Genomic DNA, 21549 nt, shown 5'->3' with positions numbered 1-21549 from the left:
AATTGTCCCTTTAGAATATTAGCCTCCTTAAACTCTTATTTCTACTAGCAGAAACTAATAAATGTCATATATACTTTAGCTCTACACATACTGTTATTAAGATAAGGTTAGTTGGTGAGCTGACAATAACATCTAGATAAACAACTGTGATAGATGATCTTAGCCACAAGAACCCCGATGTAATAACTACTGCAGAGCATATTAACATTTTAATATCGTGATAAAAATACCTAGAGTCAGAGGCGTACTTGTATTTTGTTACTGAGCATTCATGTTTACTTTTCAGTAAAAGCGGTCTTACAGACATATAATTAAATGCTACGCTCCCCTTTCCTTTCCTATCTTCCCACTGCTCCTTCTCTTCCCAGCACAGACGGAGGCTGATGCGCTGGTGTACATCGTGCGCGTGGCGGCAGCAGGATCCGTAAAGGCTAGTTTTGGGCTCTCATGTTTTAAGGCCTACAGGAAACAAGGAGCCTCTCACTGACTTCTCAATGAAATGAAAAAGCATCAATAAAACTTAGTGATTTCATGTTGGATTGAACCAACAGTTTAACATGACTGACCATCAATCAATTACTCCTGCCTTTAGCCTCCTAACTCAGCGCTATAACCTACGTCTGCTCAGAAATTAGGCAAAAGGGGGAAATTGACTGTTTTCTTTTTCTTTTCCATATGGCAATTCATATACTCTTATTTGCGTCTTGAAGTCATAGGAATATGGCAAATGCCAAACATGCTATTTACCTGTGCTTACAATTCAGAAAATTTCAGAATTAAACACTTTTCCCCTCAGAGCTGTTACAGGCCCAAATCAGACACCGAAAGCTAAAAGGAATGAGGGGTGACTCTAGGTAAGAGAGTCCCAACCGAAAGGCAGTGTGATTTAGCAATTCAGAGCATGGATTTTAGAGTCAATTAGTGTGACGCTCACCTCTGCCACTATCTATCTGACTTTGGGCACAATTCTTAACTTTCCTGAACTTTACTTTCCATAGCTGAGCACAGAGCTTTAGGATCACATTTGTAAAACATAAAAATTAGCTAATATTTGGTTTTTAGTAGGCACTCAATAAATACTAGCTATCTTATTAAAACCTCCCTGTAGGACTGCTTTATTCTGCTTCCCAAGTGGGATTCTGAGTGTCTTGACTCCGTGCCTCACATCCCGGGGAAAGGAGGAACACTACTAAGAATTACTTAGGAGAGGGAGCCAACAGGGAGCAAGAGAAGCCGTCCTGAAGGGTCTCAGTCCTCCCTGCTTTCAGTCTGATGATAACTATTCTCGTTGCTAACTTTTGTAAAGTCTGATTTTAGAGAAAGAATCACGGGGGGAAAACTCAGCTTCTTGAATTTACAATCTCACCATTACATCTTCAAAGCCAGCACATTACCTGGTTGCTTTTGCCGGGGTTTTGGCAAATTGGTCACACATGTATGTGGGCACATGAGGATATTACACGGATGTAGAGATCCTTCTAGAAAGAGCTGTTTCGTTTGAGATATGTGGATTCCTCCTAGTGGAGTTTTTGGCAATGTATTGGCAGGCACCAGAGCAAGACAATAAACCCCCACTTGATGAATGCTATCGATTGCCTGGAAAAAGAGAAATATTCTGTGAGATTAATTTTACACAATTCATTATTCTATTCTAGAATTTTCTTTCTCTATACATTCTATTCTAGCTCTGGAATCTGGAAGATTATTAAGAACCCATATATCTAAAGTTACCTAATCCGTTCAATGATGGTAGAAGTCAACAGAAGGGTAAGATACTATCTAAAAGGGCAGAGGTAAACACTGACTTGCAAGCCTCAATATGTTGAGTGATAATGTGAAAAACCTAGTAATGTGTTTTGGTTGTTTTAAACAACTTAAAAGGGCAAAAGAATAAACGTAAAAATCAATACTCCTCCAACTACCCTCCTTATCAACAGCAACAAGTGGAAAGTCTGGCAGAGTTCCTAAGTCTCCGGTATCTCAGAGTTACAGAAAGTTAACAAATGTATTACTGCATGTAGCCTTGATTTCCTACTGAATACACCTTTTGGTAAGGTGTCTACTGACCACCTTTCTTAGTTAGGTATTTACTTTATTACACATAGACCTGGAATTAACCACCACTGGGCTCTACCTACCAGGATGTATGGTACCCTTACTGTTCTACTATGAATCCAAGTGCTCCAAGCTGCGAAGCTACAGAGACTGCAAAAATAATGCCCTTTTATTTCATGCGCAAATCAGACCCCAAATGACTTTTACAAGAATTTGAATTAGCATAGCATTTAATTCCTATAGTTGCTTTCCAAAAGAGTAACAAATATCTTGGGGAATTTCAGTTTCCTGTGACAGGAAAAAACATAATTCACTACAAGATTCAACCATTATGCCCCAAAGTTCACTGTGAAGGAAATAAGCAGTTTATGTGTTTGAAAATAGGAACAGTATAAGAAATACTCTCTTTGCAAGTCTGGTTCTTATCCACCTTCCAGAGATCAGCCCAGGCCCACCTTCTTCAGTCTTCTCTGTCTAGTGTATCTTCAGTAGATATCCTTTCTTTCCCTGATTTCCACTACGAATAGCCTATGTTATACCAGCTGATAATTCAGAATCACAGACCCCGAGGATAGGAAGAAATCTTAAAAGTCACCTAGCCCTATCATTCATCCCATGATTGCATCATTTCTACAACATTACAACTACACTGGCAACTAATAAATCCAAACGGCCCAAGCTGACCAGTTAGGGATGTTGGGAACACTCCCAATGACATATAAGTCGCTATGGCCAGGACAGATCATGATTTCTTTAGACCTTTCATTACCCAACCAACACTTACTAAGCCTACTATGATGATGTGCTGGCATAGCTAACAGGTTCTGGGGACTGAGCAGGGAACAAAAGAGATAAAGTCTTGGCCTTCATGGGGCTTATAATATAGTGGATGTAGAGAACAATAAATATAAACATACTTATCCTATCCTAGATGCGAGATGGGCCAGAGCCCTAGAGCCCTCCCCGGCCCTGATCACGCACCAGTGGGGTCCCTCGGCCTGGCCTGTGCCCTATCATAATCCGGGACCCTCGGGGGATGCCGGAGAGCCGGTTTTGGTCCGATCCCGCAGGCCGGGCCGAGGGACCCCACTGGTGCACGAATTCGTGTATTGGGCCTCTAGTATGGTGATGAATACTAAGTAGAAAAATGAAGACAAGTGAGGGGACAGAGAGTAACAGGAAATGTTATTTAGTCATCATTTACTAAATGCTTCAATTAATTATCTAATTACTATCAATTAATCCTCCTAATAGCTCTGTAATAAAAATAATTTTATGCCCACTCTATAGATTAGGAAATAGGCTCCCTGAGGTTAAGTAACTTGCCTAAAGGCGTATATGTGGTGGGGAGTGGAGCTGGCATTCAAATGAAGACAAGCAAGCTCCTTTCATCACTCTCACCTGCCCCCTCGAGAAAGATATCCCTTATACTGAAACCAAATCTTTCCCTTTCCCTAGTGGTTTATGTCACCCAGATCTCTAACTTCACAGTAAAGCCCTTTCAAAGGAAGAACAACACCCTATATTTATTTGGATCCCTTGCACTCTACGCACCACTTTTAACATGCAGTAAGACTGTAGCTGTTGACAAGTGGATTCATTACTGCCGAAGATGTGTTCCACATATGGACAGTTAAAATTTTTATGGGTTGTAAACACTTTGGAACAAAAAAGTGAAAGAATTTGCTGAGGCAAGTTAATTAAATTCTTTTTGGCAACCTGAGCAGAAAAATACTATGTGGTCCACAAGGAGAAAAGGTATTAACTATCTAGTTTTGTTAATAGCACCCAGCATATTTAAGTAGTGATTGGCAAGAAAAAAATACGGTAGTATAACTAGTCCACCAAAGAAAATGTCAAGCACTGGTTGCTGCCACCTTTGACAACGAAGCTCACCTGCAGCACCCGGCTCATCCACTGGAAACTGTCTTCCTCGGAAGCATCAGGTCTTTGTTCCGCAACCACCACAATGCGCTCATCATAAAATACAGACACAGAAAACACAGCAATTCTAAGAGAGACAGATCAAACACATCAGGACTCCCTTCACAGCCAGCCCTGTTTACTTTGCTCAGTTGGAATACAGAGAAGGGACATCCACCCCACACTAGCCAAGAATGAGTAGTTTAGCAAGAAAATGTACAATCATTACTATCAAAACGAGGACTCAAAAAACATGTATTAAGCACCACTGTTGTGAATGTTGGGACACAGTGATAAATAAGACAAAGGCCCTGTCTTCATGGAGTTTGCATATCAGAGAGACAGAACAAACAAATATCATGTCATGTTGTAATATACAATAGGAGAAAACTGAGGCAGGGTGAGGGGGTGGAGTGGTGTGCTATGAAGGCAGGTGGTTGGGGTGTGCTTTCCTGAGGAGTGGACACTGGAGCAGAGACCTGAATGAAGTGAGGACGCGAGCCACGCGGAGATCTGGAGGAAGAGGTTTCCTGGCAGAAGGAACGGAAAGCGAAAAGGTTCTGAGGTAGGAACGAGCTTGGCAGGTTTGAAGAACAGCAAGAAGGCCAGTGTGCCTGAAGCAGAGTGGTGAAGCAGAGAGCGGTGGGGAGAGGTCAGAGCCAGGCCAGGTGGTCACAGAGGACCTGGTAGGCCAAGGGGAGGGGTGTTTTAAGAGAGGTCTCCGTTCAAACGTCCCTTACTAATAAGGCATTCCCAGACCACCTAATAGAAGCTGGCAAGCACACCCCCACCCTCTGTTTTTTTCTGCATAGCATTTGTCATCATCGCATACGTTATCTATTTCCCTATGTGGTTACTGTCCGTTTCCCCCAATGAGAATGTGGCTTCACAAGGCCTGTTTTGTTCAACACCACACCGTGAACATCAAGAACAGTGGCATACAGTGGGCACCCAATAACAGTTGTAGAATGAATGCATGAAATAATGGGAAGTCATTGGAGAACTCAATATACCCACACACCTGACCGTTTCCCTTCCTTCCTTTCATCCACACATATTTATTGAACACCTACTGTGTGCCAGGTGCTCTGCTGAGTGTTATGGGTATAGCTGTGACCAAAGTCAGGTCTAGTGCCCCACAGAGTTTATATCTCATAGGGAAGCTACACCATGACAAAAACTACACATTTCAAGAATTGGTTCTGTACTGGTTTAATTCCTTTTTCCTCTTCAAATACTAAAGGGACGCCAAGATTGCTTTAAAACATATATCCATGATTGTAAACAACCGAACAGGACATGCATTATTCAAATATGTACCAAAAATCTTTTCTTCAATTAATAAGCAAAGGAAAAAAGGTATCTAATTGACTTCACCCATGGAATTTGAAATTGGTACTTAAGTGCTATGCCAATCTCTGTGTTAAAATGATATAATAAATTAGAGATGAGTAAGAGAAACAATTCTTAGATGTAAAACTCCTAGCATCTTTCTCAATTAGACTGAATGGGACTACTTCTGTATTGAAGGAATGTAGGAAGTTCAACATTTTAGAATCCTCCTCAGTCCTCAACAAATAGTGACAATTAAAAACTGAAACAGAAGGATATCATTATGTCTTATTTCTCTCAATTACAGCCAAAGAACCAGACATTTTAAGACAAATATTCAAAGCTTGGTTTCTGCTAGGCGTAACCCAAAATAACCCAATCACTTGAAAGAGAATCTACAGAATATAATCAAATCACCTGATATATTTAGATTCTACTGAAAATGTTAACATTTGAACTTTGCACTACTCACCTTCCTCTATAAACAGTTTTTATTGATTCCACAGCCAATCCGGTAGCAACAATGTCATCAGCATTATGTCTTCGACCACTAACCATGAGTAACCCGTCCATTTTTCCAACCACAAACACCAAGCTGCCCTGAAAGATAACAGTGATTTACGTTGATTTCCATAATTTAAATAGTAAAACAAACATTTTACTTCTGCCTTGAAATAAATCTCATGAAAAATGTAAGAAACAATACCAAACTTTACGGATTCTGAGAAAATATTTCACATCACAGCATCTTGGAAATCAGTGGGGAAAAACCTGTGGTATCTTACAATTAATGGGGTCTTAAGGGAATCTATTCATATTTATTCTTATAAGAAAGCAACTAGGATGGCATATAAGCATAGTTTATTTTCCCAGTCATGATTATGTATTAATTTATTTTCTGTAACTATTCATGGGATGGATGCAGAGGAGAAAAATGTTGTTAATTAATACTGGAATTAGGAAGAAATAAAAATAGTTTTGATGTTAGAATGACTGTTTCAAGTTTATAAGGGTGATGCTTTTTCCATCTGGCAAGATCACAAACAGGCTAATAAAGAAAGGTCAAAGGAAGACTGCAGGAGTTTGTCCTCTGCAGGAAGATGACAGAGCTGCAGGAAAGGATGCTGTTAATGCCCTAAAAGCACCACTGCTTCATAATTTTATTTGTTATTTAATATTATTATCAATAATTCCCCAGACCCACTTACAATAAATTAACTTTTTCCATTCACTACAGATTTCTTAAATTTCTTGTAAAATTTACATATATTCACTATCTAGTTGTCATCTCCATGTGAACATCACTCACTGGCTGACGGGCACAATGCAGTGCCATACACTGACCGGGTATGTAAGTATGACATAACCTCCAGTCTCAAGAAGTCACTGGTCTGTCTCAGAAAACAGAAGAGAACCATGCATTTCCAACATAGCGTGAAAATGCTAAGGTGGAAATAAAGAAAATGAGAGAGACACTGGTCTCCTACATCCGTTTCTTCATTCTTTCACACTATCAGAATTTTTAGCTGGGCAGGGCTGATCAAAGTAAGGATGGCACTTCACCCTCCCTGGCAGCTAGGTGGGCCACTTGGCTAGTTCAGAACAATGGGATATAAGTGGAAGTGTTGTCAGCAGCTTCAGGGAATCTTCCTTACAGTAGAACAGGACTGCACCCTTTCCTCTGTCCTGCTTCCTGGAATGCAGATGTGATGGCTGCAGTGGTAAGCTACAAGGAGCTAGGTCCTTGAGAACTTCTTGGTGCTGCCCTGGCTGGTTTGGCTCAGTGGGTGAAGCGTCGGCCTACAGACTGAAGGGTCCCAGGTTTGATTCCTGCCAAGGGCACATGCCTGGGTTGTGGGCTCGATCCCCAGTAGGGGATGTGCAGGAGGCAGCCAATCAATGATTCTCTCTCATCATTGATGTTTCTATCTCTTTTCCTCTCCCTTCCTCTCTGAAATCAATAAAGATATATTTAAAAAAAAAAAAAAAAGAACTTGGTGCTGAGTGAGGAAGTCAAGACAATAGGTGTAGACTTCTCTTTCTAGAAGAATGATTCTCTTAGAGGTATTCCCTTCCCCCCACCATTCCCCATGAATATTGGGAAAGAACTATAATAAAATTGTATCTTTGCCCTGACCGGTTTGGCTCAGTGGATAGAGCGTCGGCCTGCGAACTGAGAGGTCCCAGGTTTGATTCTGGTCAAGGGCATGTACCTTGGTTGCAGGCACATCCCCAGTAGGAGATGTGCAGGAGGCAGCTGATCAATGTTTCTCTCCCATCGATGTTTCTAACTCTCCATCCCTCTCCCTTCCTCTCTGTAAAAAACCAATAAAATATATTTTACAAAAATTATATCTTTTCTTATATAACTTAAACCATAAAGAAGAGAAGCGAGAGTAAGCAGGTAATTAGAGACAGAAGGAGGTATATGGGCCTAACTATGATAAGGAATAACTATTACTTATAAAGTAAAATCCATACTTCCCATTATGTCATGCAAAGCCTTCCTTGCTGGCTCATGAAACTAGCTATAAGCTCTTTGAAAACAAGTTTCGGGTCCTAATTGTCCCTACAAACCCAGTGACTCTAAATACCATATGCTGGAAAACACATTGCTTTCATTCAAAGAATTTACTATTATACAAGTTGTATTGCTGATAATCTGTATGAAAATGCTTTGTACACTATTTATTATGGTTTCCCTTTGCTATTAAATAAAACAGCACTTATAACTTATTGACGCATATTAACACATTAAGCCCCATGTCAGTCACCGGTGACTGACACTATACTTTCCGTCTGGAAGACAAACCAGGCTGGGCGCTTACCCTTCTTTAATGAAAGAAGGGTAGCAAGAGTAAGTAAAAAGAGTTTTGAAAATAAAAAAAATAAAGTCTCAATTTGGAGGAGTCAATGAACTTGGGTAACAGAAACAATAAACTTTAACGCATTTATTACATTCTTATAGAAAATGCTTTAAATATAAGTAAGCGGCCCTATAACACTCTTGGATTAATCAGAATTTGTTCTGTTCTGTGGATCAAAGTCCAAATATCTGAATAAGATGCATCAAAACAAACATGAAAACATCACTTACGGGCCCTACAAACCCCAGCAATCCTGATCGGATGAATGGCACATCCCCAACAGGAGAGCCTGCAGAATTCACTGGAATTACCTAAAACACAGAAAAAAATAAAGTGACAATCTGAGATTTTAATTTAAAAATGTATTTAAGAACCTCTCATGCATGTGGGATCTCTGCCTTTCATGTATGCAGGGTTCCCATACTTGTGCATATATTAAGTTTGGTATTTTCTCTTGCAAAAAATATGTATTTGTTTTAATTGGTTTGTGAGAGAAAGAGGGGAAGAGAAAGAAGGAGGGAGGGAAGTGGGAAAACAGAGAATAGGAGGGAAAAGGAGGGGAGGAGAAGAGACACATAGACATTGATTTGTTGTTCCATTTATTTATGTATTCATTGGTTGCTTCTTGTATGTGAAGATACACTAACTAACAGAACTACTTGAGTTACCTGGCTAGGCTGTTTTGGTTTTTCAAGTCTTTAAGTGTTGTTTTTGTTTGTTTGTTTGCTTTTTGTTTTTTTCTTTTCTTTTTTTTTTAGTTACATACAACAAGTAACACATACTAATATTATGTAAATAGTGAATACAGGAATACTACCCCCCTTAAGAGATAACAATCATTTACAATTTATTGTTCATCTCTCTGTATTTTCTTATTAGGAAATTTTTTTTAAAGGGATCATATGACATATACTGCTTTGCAACTTGCCTTTTCACATAACATATCTTGGATACCTTTAGAAGTTGGTAATAGTCTATATGGCTCCCTTTGTACAATAGTTCTGTAATATACTATTGCACAGAGGACAGCGGGCATAGCCGTTGGAGTCAAATGTAAGTCAATACCTGGCTCTGCCACTTACTAATGTGGATCTTGGGCAAGTTCCTGGACGTTCGTAAACCTCTGTTTCTTTTGCCATAAAATGAAATTCCCAATGCCTCTCACACACAAGCTGACAGTAAAGATTAAGGGAATGTAAACAGATTTGCAGACATCAGCACAGTGGCTGGTCCAGAGTGAGTACTCAGGAAACTATTAGAATTAGCAGTTATCAGAAAGTAACCAGTCTGCATAGCTGTGTACGTCAACTAATTTTTCACTATTACAAGCAGTGCTATACTGAATACTCCTATACACATTTTTGTGCATTGGAATAAGAAGCACAAATCTTTTCAATGTTAACAGACTATCTTTACAAAACTGTTATATCAGTTACATTCCCCCAATAATATATGAGAATGTCTGTTTTTCCTGTACTCTAACTCATACTATACCTTATCAATTTTTCCAAACTTTGCCAATCTGGTAGGCAAAAACAAACAAACAAACAAACAAACAAACGAACAAACGAACAAACAAAAAAACAAAGATATCCCACTGATATTTAAACTGTATTTCTTTATTAGTAATATGGATGGATTTTCTTTCCTTAGTTTATTGGTCATTTGTATTTTACAAATAGCTTGTTCCTGTCTCCTGTTTATTTGCTCTTTTTGACTGGTGTTTTTCTCTTTAATTTTTAAGATTTTTTTTTTTTTAATATATAGAGAACAATTATAACAAGAGCTAACATTTATTATGCTTATTATTGTGTCAGCCACAAGACGAGCTGTTTTATAGTTAATCCTCAAGGCAATCTTATGAAACGGGATTATTATTTCCATTTTACAGATGGGAATATAAGACACAGAAAGTTTCATTTGCCTCAAATCAAACAGGTAATAAGTGGGGGCAATGGAAAATTAGCTCTTTGCTTATCATAGGTGCTAAAAAGTTTTCAGGAGCTTATTTTTGAAATACACTTTTATTTTCTGATGAGTCATTATTACTAGGTCTTTCGTCCTAGTAAAATGTTACCCACGTTGAAAAATTCTTCAGGGTTTATATATAAGGTTCCAGTGAGAAAAATATTAGAAATGTTAACTTGCAAATCCAGGCAACAGTTTTATCCTTTTTTATTTAGGATTTTTATTCTACTTCACTATCATTAAATTTATACTGCAGATTTCAAAATTTCTTCATTACTATGGACCTAGCAGTTTGGTATTAAGTCTAAGAATTTTGATCAGGCAGTTGTCCTTGTAGGAAAGGCAATATAACCAAATATCACCAGTATCTTCTAACACTGCTTGAGAATCTTGTTTATATAAGGCAAATGCAACAGAAAAATTCAGGTATTCAAAACATATGTAGCCCTGGCCAGTGTTTCTCAGCGGTTGGAGCATTGGCCCATGCACCAAAGGGTCACGGGTGCGATTCCCCACCAAGAACACATACCTGGGTTGCAAGTCCAACCCCCAGCCATGTTCCCCAGGTATGTTCGGGGGGCAACCAATTGATGTGTCTCTCTCACATCGATGTCTCTCTCTTTTCCCCTCCCTCCCTCTATCCTTCCTTCCACTCTCTCTAAATATCAATGGAAAAAAATATCCTCGGGTGAGGATTAACAACAAAAAAAGAGAAATATATGTAGTACAAACACTTTTAAAATAAAAGAAATAAGGTAAGATTTGAATTAGTGACATGTATATACACTCAGCAGAGGTAATTAGTCACCTGAAGAGTTTATGAAAGTCTACTCCTATTAAGGTGACTTGGTCTTAACGTTTGACGGTAGGGCAAGAATATAGCAGTAACAATGATGATGACGATAATAACTGACAGACATTTAATAATTTATGTTATACCATTTTAGGCCGTATAAATACAAATGATGGTGAGCCCAGGAATTCTACATTTTTTTCAAATACCACACCATTTACATAGATAACACTCTCCCATCAGCTACATCTAACACTACTTAATTATATGCACTGATTTTCAAATGGGATGGTAGAGAGATGTGCCCTGCCATATTGAGAACCAGTAGTCTAAATTATAAAAAAAAGGAAGCTTGAAGAACTGAAATTGGTTGTGGTCATATACGCTCTGTCTAGTATGAAAGGGACATGGCTGTTCTCTATTCCCTAAAAGGTACCCTGAGGTAGGTTAATACCAATTATAAAATATAGACAATTAATTATGCCTGTTATGATTTCCAGGCTCACCAGGCAAATTTTCATTACAATTTTGATTTCACATGCAGAACTTCCTGCAGGAAAGTAATGTGGTAGTTACACTGGAATAGGAGCTGTTTGAGGAGCTCTGTTTGTTTATTCTCTTGATGTACTGCAAACCTCTAGAATGGTGCCAGACACATAGAAGGTGCTCAATAAATACTTGTCTCACTGAAAGTTTAAATGATAGAAGCAATCTGCCCGTGACAGAACAGTTCTTCATTTTTTCTTAGTGACCTGACATTCTGGTTTACATCCGTCTTTGTGAGCTCAGTTCACTTGAGTCTACACTTAAGAGATGGATTCTCACTATATTCTGTTAAAATTAAATATTTGGGCTTATAAAGTTCAAACCATGGCATATTCACCAAAGGAATTTTTGTAAGGCCTCTTATTTATTAACTTATTAATTTAACAGTAGCACTTCCTGTGTGCCAGGTGCTGCTCTAAGCACTTTATAAACATTAATTCACTTAGTTCTCAAAACAATCCTATGATGTAGTTATTATGGTTACTCATCAACACTAATAAAAGAGAAAAATGGTAATTGGCGTACGAGCTACCCTTTTCATTGGCTAATCAGGGCTATATGCAAATTAACTGCCAACTATGATTGGCAGTTAACTGCCAACAAGATGGCGGTTAATTTGCATATGTAGGCACAATGCAGGGAGGCGAAAGGGAAAGCAGGAAGAAGCCCCCTGCCACTGACAGTGATCGGAAACCCAGGGGGGAGCTAAGAGCTGGGGGGCAGGGCAAAGGCGGCCCTGCCCCCCAGCCATGATCGGAGAATCAGGCGCCTTTGCCGCCCTGGCCAGTGATAGCAGGAAGTAGGGGTGGAGCCAGCGATGGGAGCTGGGCACGGTCGAAGCTGGCAGTCCCAGGAGCTAGGGGTCCCTTGCCTGGGCCTAAAGCGGAGCCCACGATCCTGGGGCCGCTGCAGCTGCAGGTCCCCGCTGCCCGGGCCGGACGCCTAGGCCAGAGGCGTCAGGCCTGGGCAAGGGGCCGATCCTGCGATTGGAGGGTGATGGGGGTCAACACCTGAGGGCTCCCAGTATGTGAGAGGGGGCAGGCTGGGCTGAGGGACACTCCCCCCCCCCACACACACACCCAGTGCACGAATTTTGTGCACCGGGCCCCTAGTTTTAAATATAAAGAAATTGGGGCACAAAGAGGTTAAGCAACTCACCTAAAATCAGCGAGTGAGTGGCAGAGTTAGGATTTGAACTAGGGCAGCCCAGCTCTGGAGCATATACCTTCAACCCACTATATTATGCTATTTCCCATGAACCAAGTCATCTGCCCTAGTGACACCCTCACCAAACATTTTCCTGGCAACATTTTAATTTCATGTACCTCAAAGGTATTTTTGGTCACACCAGCAAGCCCAAAGTACATCATGCCCCCTGTTCTGGAGCTGACACAGATCTCTCCAATTTCGTCAGTTCTGCAGAGCTGGGGAGGTCCATCAGGTCTCACGATGCACATCATCCCTAGTGCACAGAAAACACAGTCAAGAAGCAGAGACCCTGGAAAACCTATGCTTCATCCTTGTGAAGCCAGGAAAGTTTTGTATTTAGTGAGTGGCACTGAGTAAGAATAACCAAAGAAAAATGTTTAAAATAGGCCAGGAACTACATAGGTTTATTTGAAATTTCTATCTTTAAACACCATCTACTCTGATGATAGACAAATACTTTTTTTTTAAAATTCAGCAAAACAACAACAGCAACAAAACATATAACAGATGCAGACTGAAGCTTTTAAAGACAGTGACATTAAAAATGACTGCAAAGTCCAAAGAAACAGGTGAATTAATTTCCCCTGAGGCAGATCAAACTCAAAACACTCATGGAAGCAGTGTGTTCTTCCTGCCAGTCCCAATGGCGTGGCAATTACGGCAAAAACCAACTTGAATATCACTCAGACTTCGCTTTGCATGGGAAAGCGAACAGCTGTAATTAGCATCCACAATTAAATCACATGACACTGCTGGAAGGTAAGTATAATCAGATTTACTTAACTGTTAGAAAGGCTTTGAGAAACTAAGTGACTAAATTTTGAGTTCCTGGTTTTGGATCCCGTATTTTATCAGTCTCTACTATCTCTAATGAAAAATCTTTGTGGAAAAGCAAATGATATTCCTGAGAACTCACCACCAGGCATGACATGTCCCACATCCTGGACTGTTAGTGCTGAATTTTTATCTTCAGTATTGACCCGTATTACCCCATAGCTCAATCCATTCATTGAGAGAATGGCCCTTCCCGGCAAAGGGGCCCCTGGAACTCCAGGCCTGAAAACAAATACACTCATCAAATTTGGCAAATGAAATAATGGAGAAAAATATGAGTATGTAGGAAGCAAATTTCCTCCAGCTAACACACACACACACACACACACACACACACACACACACACACTCTTTTTCAAAGCATGGTCAATTTTCATTCAGGTGGAAAAAGTACATTTAATCAGATGTTAAGAATATACTGATTTTGGGTATACTACAAATGTTCTTTGCACACGCAAGCCACAATTAAGAATAGCCTATTTCTAGTCTAAGATACTGAGGATTCTGAAGAGCAAAACAACACAGAAAAAGAACTAATTCAAAAAAATGAGATGAGAATAATTAAATTTTCAGTTTACCAGTTATACTTAGTGCAGGAGTGGGAAGAATAACTGAGATGCTTCAGACTGCTTTACAAAGTCATTTTCACTTTTAGACTTAGGAAGCAGAAAATTAGTTAACGCCCTTGTCACTGCCTGGTAAATTTTGCACATTTGATCGAAGTTGTACATTAAGAGCACTGGTGTCCTCAACGATACCTGCGGATCGCGACAGTCATGGCTTCAGCAGAAGTAGCGCACGGACAGATGGCCTCAGGTTTCAGTCCGTGGCTCTGGAACAGACTCAGGAAGGCATCGCAGGATGACACAGACCCTATAAGGAGATGGAACAGGTCAACTTGAAAGCTGCTGACATCGTTGTTTTCGTTACTGTAGGAAACGTAAAGAGTGGAGCCAATACATTTTTTTCTCAGAAGAACTCTTACTGTACACCATTAATTCCATCCAAACACTTTACTGTGCCGGTGAAATGACTGATACATATCAAGGACACTTCTTAAAACTACAACTTGTAATAAAGTTGCTCCTAACGAGCTTCCCAATCAAAACAGAAATGCAGAGATGCACTGTGGCCAGCCTGGAACGGAGCAACGCATCCTGAATAACTGTTAGCCAGCGCAGTACGAACCCTGGCTTAGTGCCACCCTCTTCTACGTGATCCTCTCTGACTTGTTTCTTACTAAGGTCAATCCCATGTCTGTGTTTTATTATACAGGATGATTAATGTGACTACTGACAAAAATCCAGTATGACAAAGAACACAGTATCTAACATTTTACCTGGTTCTGCTGTGTGGAAGCTCAGGATGTTTGTGTTTGTGGGGGAAAGCAGGTGCCATGGGGGATCTCTAAAAGCTTTTGCAAACTTGATTTGCTGCTAGGGGGAATTTACATAAAGTGCAGGCACTTGGTTACATCAAGTCACTTTCTTATCATTCCTTTTAGTTACATGACAGCAAAAGGATATAAATGAGTGAGCAAGAAGGAGTGGATTTAAAAGCATATGGATCCGCCTAGTCAGGTGGCTCAGTGGTTGAGCATCAACCCATGAACCAGGGGGTCACAGTTTAATTCCCAGTCAGGGTACATGCCTGGGGTTGCCAGATCGATCCTTAGTAGGGGGTGTGCAGGAGGTAGCTGATCAATGATTCTCTCTCATCATTAATGTTTCTCTCTCTCCCTCTCTGAAATTAATAAAAAACATATTTAAAAAAATATTTTTACCCATCCATCAAATGATCAACAGATAAAATGTGGTATATCTATACAATGGAATTATTATATGGCAATAAAAAGAAATGGAGTCTGAACACATATAATGTGGATGAACCTTGAAAACATTATGGTAAGTGAAAGAAACCTGTCACACAAGAGCAATATAGTATGCCTTTATATAAAATGTCCAGAATAGGTAACTCTACAGAGACAGAAAGTAGAAGTTGCTGAGTAGTAGGGGACAGTGGAGGAGAAATGAAGAGTGACTACTAATGGGTATGAAGTATCTTTTGGGGGTGATGACGGTCTAAACTTAGATCATGGTGATGGCTGCATATTTTGTGAACACACTGAAACTATTAAACTGCACACTTTAAATGGGTGAGTTTTATGGCATATGAATTATATCAAATTACAAACATTAAGGAAAGAATAGTCCCCGATCTACACTCTAGAAGTACTCACAGGGATTTGCTCCATCAGTCACAATTAACATCCGGAGGGAACTCAAGCTCACATCTCTTTGGTCTCGATGTGCCATCATAGCCCAGTGCAAGTCTCGACATTTTACTAAAGCTACCTTGGCTACAAATTCAAAAGGGATAAAGTTAACACACACATACATGCTAAATTAGGTAGATATTTAAGATACTATAATAAAAACTTTTAGTCATTTTAGGGATCATGATTTTCACTTAGAGAAAATAAAGAAGGTTTCAAAGAATGTGTGCCCGGTGCTCTGAGGCAGCAGTGATTAGCTGGACACACACTGTTTGCTCACTGTGACCTGTAGGCAGGCCACACATCTTTGCCAAGGAAGCTCTGAACACCAAAGTACTCAATAAATCTGATTCAGGGCTCAAATTCAGGCAAATTCATCTCAATTCTTAAGAAAGGACATCAGAGATGAAAATGACAACACACCTAAGTTTAGTAACTGAATTCTAACATTTGTCAAGCCACCAAAGCATAGGACTATGTCTCTAGAAGGGTGACTTGATAATCCCTGAAATCTTAGTTCAAACAGTCACATAGTTAAAGTTCAGATGTTGTGTGTAGCTACCTTTGTGGGCATGTACTCTCTGGACCCAAGAGAGAGGGCAAGTCTTCATAACAGAGTAGGGTACACTAACTGTATGCATCTTATTCATTACATTCTGAAAAGCAAAGAAAGATAAAAAGTAATCAATACTAAATACACATATAGCATTTTAAAACAACTGATATCTTGTTAACAATTTTAATCACATGTAATATATACTCAAATACACGCTCTTTGAAAAAAATATGAAATATTAACTTTAAGGTTGAAGCCTGATTTGCTCTCTACCCTTAACCCTGGTTCCCTCTCCTCCTCAGAGATAATCACTATTATGAATCTGGCACGTATCCTCCCAGTTCTTTTTCTATGTATTTACATACATAGTTGTCCCCATGGAAACAGAAAGTGTTGTTAACATAAAAGGCATCGTGCTATACATATATCTGCAATGTACTTTTTTCCACTTTTTCATTGTTTCAGAGCTAAATTTATGCACATCAGTATGAGATCTACACAATTCTTTTCAAACTGTTGCATAGTATTCCATAGTATGACTACACCACAATTTATTTAGGCATTTCCCTATTATTAGTAATTGTTTTGCTGTTACAAACAAGGTTTCAAGGAACATATTTATACTTCCCTGAGTATATGTACACGTGTTTCTCTAGGGTAGGTACAGAAAAGCGGTGCTGCTGGGCCACGGGGTATCTGCTTTTAAAATTTAACAGATGCTGCCAAGCTGCCCTCCACCCCACTGAGTGCTTTCGTCATGCTGGCGCTTGCCACGTACCACAAAGGTTTGGGTTACAAAACAATATCAAAGTTTCCCTGTTACTTAGAGGAGGTCCTGCCCACACCTGTTGGGTATTTGAGTAGATAAAGCTGAGTGAGCTGAGAGGGTCATGCAATTTGGTGTCTTCTGTCACCCAAACGAATGAATACACCCAGAACCTCCTGTCCCAAAAGACCCAGCCCAGCAGAATTACTAAGTTTTGGTATCTAGGCTGGCCATTTTTCTCACCACCTAAGTGGCCCAAAGAAACCAAGATACCATTGTTAACTTCTTTTTCCTCCCTCCCCAAAGTTTCTAGGTATGGTGACAAACTTTTGGATTTCAGAGAAAGAATGGTGTTTATAGCTAATTCTTCATACTTTGTCCCTCTAACTCAGCGGTTCTCAACCTGTGGGTCGCGACCCCTTTGGGGGTCAAATGACCCTTTCACAGGAGTCGCCTAAGACCATTGGAAAACACACATATAATTACATACTGTTTTTGTGATTAATCACTATGCTTTAATTATGTTCAATTTGTAACAATGAAAATACATCCTGCATATCAGATATTTACATTACGATTCATAACAGTAGCAAAATTACAGTTATGAAGTAGCAACGAAAATAATTTTATGGTTGGGGGTCACCACAACATGAGGAACTGTATTAAAGGGTCGCGGCATTAGGAAGGTTGAGAACCACTGCTCTAACTCCTCACAAGGGTTTCTTAACCTCTGATAAAAAACAAAATAGCACCCCGGCCGGGTAGCTCAGTTAGAGCATCGTCCCAATACACCAAGTTTGTGGGTCTGATCTCTCGTCAGGGCACAAAGAAGCAGCGAACAATGAATGCATAAATAAGTGGAACAACAAATTGGTGTTTCTCTCTCTCTCTCAAATCAATAAATTAAAAACAATGGGAAGGGCTTTGGGAGCTAGGAAGTATGTAGTCAAGGAATAGGCTCTTACTAATTTGAGGGGTCCTGAGTGAAAAGGGACCCCCTCCTCTTCCCCGTTGCTTCATTTTCTACTCTTTCTCAGACTCCTGCAGTATGTAAGGAAGTTGAACAAGATACTCCCAGAGTTCCTTTTCAACTCTAAGATCTTGTACCTCTTTTCTCTCCCTTCCTAATCACCACGCTACATATGGTAGCTTTTCCCACTTGAAATGTCCCCTCTCTCTACCTCCACCACAAAAATATCTCTATGTGGCTAAATCTTAGCCATTTTTCAAAGCCCGACTCAACTGCTACCTCTTCCATAAATATGGCCTTTGTGCCAGAGCTGAGAGGAATTCACCTTTCTCCAACTCCCATAGCACATTACCTGTTCCTCTCTTATGGAAAGCAGCCCACTCTATTCTTTAATTGTAGCATGCAGTCATTCAGTACATTTTGTCCAACGGGAAAGTTAGTTATTACCAACAGTTGCCAAGTTCTAAATATACTTATGTAATCTCAAACATACTTTTAAAATCATAAAATACATAGTCATTTTTAGAATCTTTTAGGCTTTGAGCCATCATAGCAGATGTCTTAAAAATTATAGATCCCAAATTCTCCCATTAACTATTATGTGAGGAGTATGCCCAACCACACAATGAAGAAAAAACAGACAAGAATTATATTCTCCTTTTTAAAACAATTGCCTTTTGTACTGTAAAATAAAATCCCTCTGGAAAGTATTATTGATCTTTTGGGGGCTAAAATTTCAAACAAGCACTGAAAGATGCTCTGGTTACACAGCATGCATACTGATCTGAATCATAAGATTTACACTAAAGGCATTAATTCTGAGTAGCTTACCGCAAACATGCCATGCCACAGCCCAGCATCCTTCTTAAAGTCTAAAACATTTACTACTGTTTCTCCTGAAATAGAAAAAAAGGCGGGGGGGGGGGGGGGGAGCAAGGAAGTCATTTTTAGTGTTAAGTAGCAAAATCATGTTACTTGCCTCTATTGAACCCCTGGTTTGGTATTTCTATAGAGATCACTAAAAGCTCTGAGTCTTTTGGTTACTGGAGGATCTCCTCAAATTGGCTGGGGGACTGATCCTAGAGTGACATGGCCATGGAAGAGACAATGAGTTCCAAACTCCTTATGACTTAGATACTATCTTCTGAGAGGGAATCCTTTTTTCCTAATCATATAAGGAACTTTGAAAGTTTCACACACATATAAAAATTAGAATTCCTAGAGAGAAAATTTGATACATATATATCTATATATTATATCTATATACACACACATATACTTCTAAGCATCCTACAGAATACACTTTTGTGTTCTGATTTGTGCTTTTTGGTAACTGACTTTCTTTGACTCCAAATGTACTGCTGATAGCAACTCTATACACTGGGAAGATGGAGATACCTGACATTCTGCAGCTAATAATAAACAGGTGGTTTTAATTAGTTTTCTATTTCTGTGCTCTAGAAATCATAGTTCACATACTTGGTTTGCCCAGAATTTTAGTTTCTTTAAATTGCAGCATATTTGTGAAAAAGAAGAAAGCCAAAGCAAGCCAAGAATGTGTCTTAAAACATTTCACTCTGAACTTGGTCATTAACTGGAATCCAATCACTGAGCACCCTGCTCCTAGTCACACCACATGTATCTGAAGCTCACAATGAAGGCAGTCATGGGATGAAGTCTGACCTTCAGAATAATTGCAGGCCTGGGACAGAGCTTGGCAGTGAGACAACATTGCAAGGCGGGACACCGTAACTCCCATTACACTCCCTTCTTTGCTTGTTTTATACTAGAAAACAAAAACACAAAGAAACAAAAATATAAGAAACACAATAAAATGGGTCATTTCAAATAACAGAACTGGAATCCTAAAACAAAAGGATAAAGCCAGGATAATGGGCTGAATTTAACATGCTTCATATGAACATTTGAGCTGTGCCCTTGGGCCTCAAATTCTAATCACACAAAGATAGGATTGGAAATGGCAAAGCTCAAGAAAAGTATGTGTGAAAAATCCTTCAAAGTTTAATTAGTCACAAGTGTGAAGTGGCTGTTAAAGAAGCTAAAACAAACAAGCGACTTGAGCTGCATTGAAGGAGCACAGTGTCAAGCGCAGGGCAAGCACAGCACTGCAGAGCTAACGTGCACAGAAGCTGTTTGGGAGGGAGACCTACAAATGGCCTGTTCACTCCTACAAATCAATTAACTATCATTTTGCTTTTACCTCAATGCTCCAGCTATGTCCCCTCCTCATTTCTCCAGTCTCTTGCACCCGAGCCCCACTCCCTCCCAGCAACAGAAAAATATCTCTGCGTTTCTTTGTCAGGAAATCATTTCTTAAAACTCTGTACTTCTCCAAGTCTTTTGTAACTTTCTTACATGGCAGGGATCAATTTCTTTGCTGTGTATTTACGTTAAAAATAATTAGAATAGAAAGCCACCATAAGACATTTTACAAGCCAAAAGATGGAAATCTAACAAAGTAGGAGGATCTCCTAATATTAAAACTGCAAAAAAGTTAGTTTAAGTTTGTAAGATAGCATCTGAAGCCAAAGAAAAAGCCAGAATGTATGTTCCAATCTCAGGACTTACCTCGATGTACGCTGGCTCACTGCCAGCAGGTGAGATGTGGGGCTGCCAGTCTTTAGGAGGCTTTGAAAGGTACTTGGAATCTGTTACAACCCATTTGAGCCGGGGCCAACCTAAATCAAACCCCAAATAAAAATTGAATTGCCTAAGCCATACGGGAAGGAATTCACATTGAACTGGTCGTTTTAAACATCAAGAGACCAAATCAAGGTCATTTTATAATCAGTACAATATGTTTATTAGTTTTTAGTGACACATCAGTAGACATTTATACCTTCTTTCAAAAGTACAATTGTTCCACATGCTCATTCCAGGCCTTGACATTACCTCAACAACTGGGAGGTCCATTTGGCAGTGGAAGTCCACTGAGGTTAGTGGTCTATCCTCTGTCTCTACATGTAGCATTTAGCTTTAATGAACAGAGTGGTAGCTTTTTCCAACCATCAGCATAAAGGTTAAGGGTGTGGGCTGTGGAATCAGATTTGGGTTCAAATCGCTGCTCTGCCATTTATTAGCTGTGACTTTGGGCAAGTTACTTAACCTCTCTGTGTCTCAGTTTCCTCACCTGTAAAATGGGGATAATAATGGTACCTACTTCATAAGATTGTGAGAATAAGAAAATATATTTTAAGTACTTAGCTATTATTAAATTAAAACACTAATTAAAGCACTCGGCTTTAACTTTTAACGGATAATTCAGATACAAATATTACTAACCTTTAAACTGTACAATCTCTCCATTCTGTGTTTTTGGCAGCCCCTTTAGACAAACTTCACTGGTAAGAGCTAAGGCAATACCACAGCTTCCTAGCAAGAAGCCAATCTGCTGCCCTCCAGCATCCTGTGGAGAAGAGATTGTGAGCACACTC

The 21549-nt window shown here is 39.6% G+C and overlaps 1 protein-coding gene across 5 annotated transcripts in view; it reads right to left on the bottom strand.

Moving 5' to 3' along the window:
- Nucleotides 1-21549, bottom strand: part of DIP2B (disco interacting protein 2 homolog B) — a 236315-nt gene that overhangs the window by 32151 nt on the left and 182615 nt on the right. For all 5 annotated transcript variants that reach the window (XM_059682884.1, XM_059682885.1, XM_059682887.1 and 2 more), the window contains 13 exons: nt 21398-21521; nt 20684-20793; nt 19778-19880; nt 18926-18990; nt 16365-16458; nt 15767-15886; nt 14286-14400; nt 13610-13749; nt 12810-12946; nt 8408-8488; nt 5783-5910; nt 3952-4066; nt 1395-1596 (listed from right to left, as the gene is read on the bottom strand). In XM_059682884.1, coding sequence (XP_059538867.1) covers nt 1395-1596; nt 3952-4066; nt 5783-5910; nt 8408-8488; nt 12810-12946; nt 13610-13749; nt 14286-14400; nt 15767-15886; nt 16365-16458; nt 18926-18990; nt 19778-19880; nt 20684-20793; nt 21398-21521 — 1534 coding nt within the window. The remainder of the gene's footprint in view (nt 1-1394; nt 1597-3951; nt 4067-5782; nt 5911-8407; nt 8489-12809; nt 12947-13609; nt 13750-14285; nt 14401-15766; nt 15887-16364; nt 16459-18925; nt 18991-19777; nt 19881-20683; nt 20794-21397; nt 21522-21549) is intronic.

Source organism: Myotis daubentonii, chromosome 2 (genome assembly GCF_963259705.1).
Source record: "Myotis daubentonii chromosome 2, mMyoDau2.1, whole genome shotgun sequence".
In the NCBI taxonomy this organism is placed as follows: domain Eukaryota; kingdom Metazoa; phylum Chordata; class Mammalia; order Chiroptera; family Vespertilionidae; genus Myotis; species Myotis daubentonii.
This window is presented reverse-complemented; position numbering and strand designations above follow the sequence as displayed.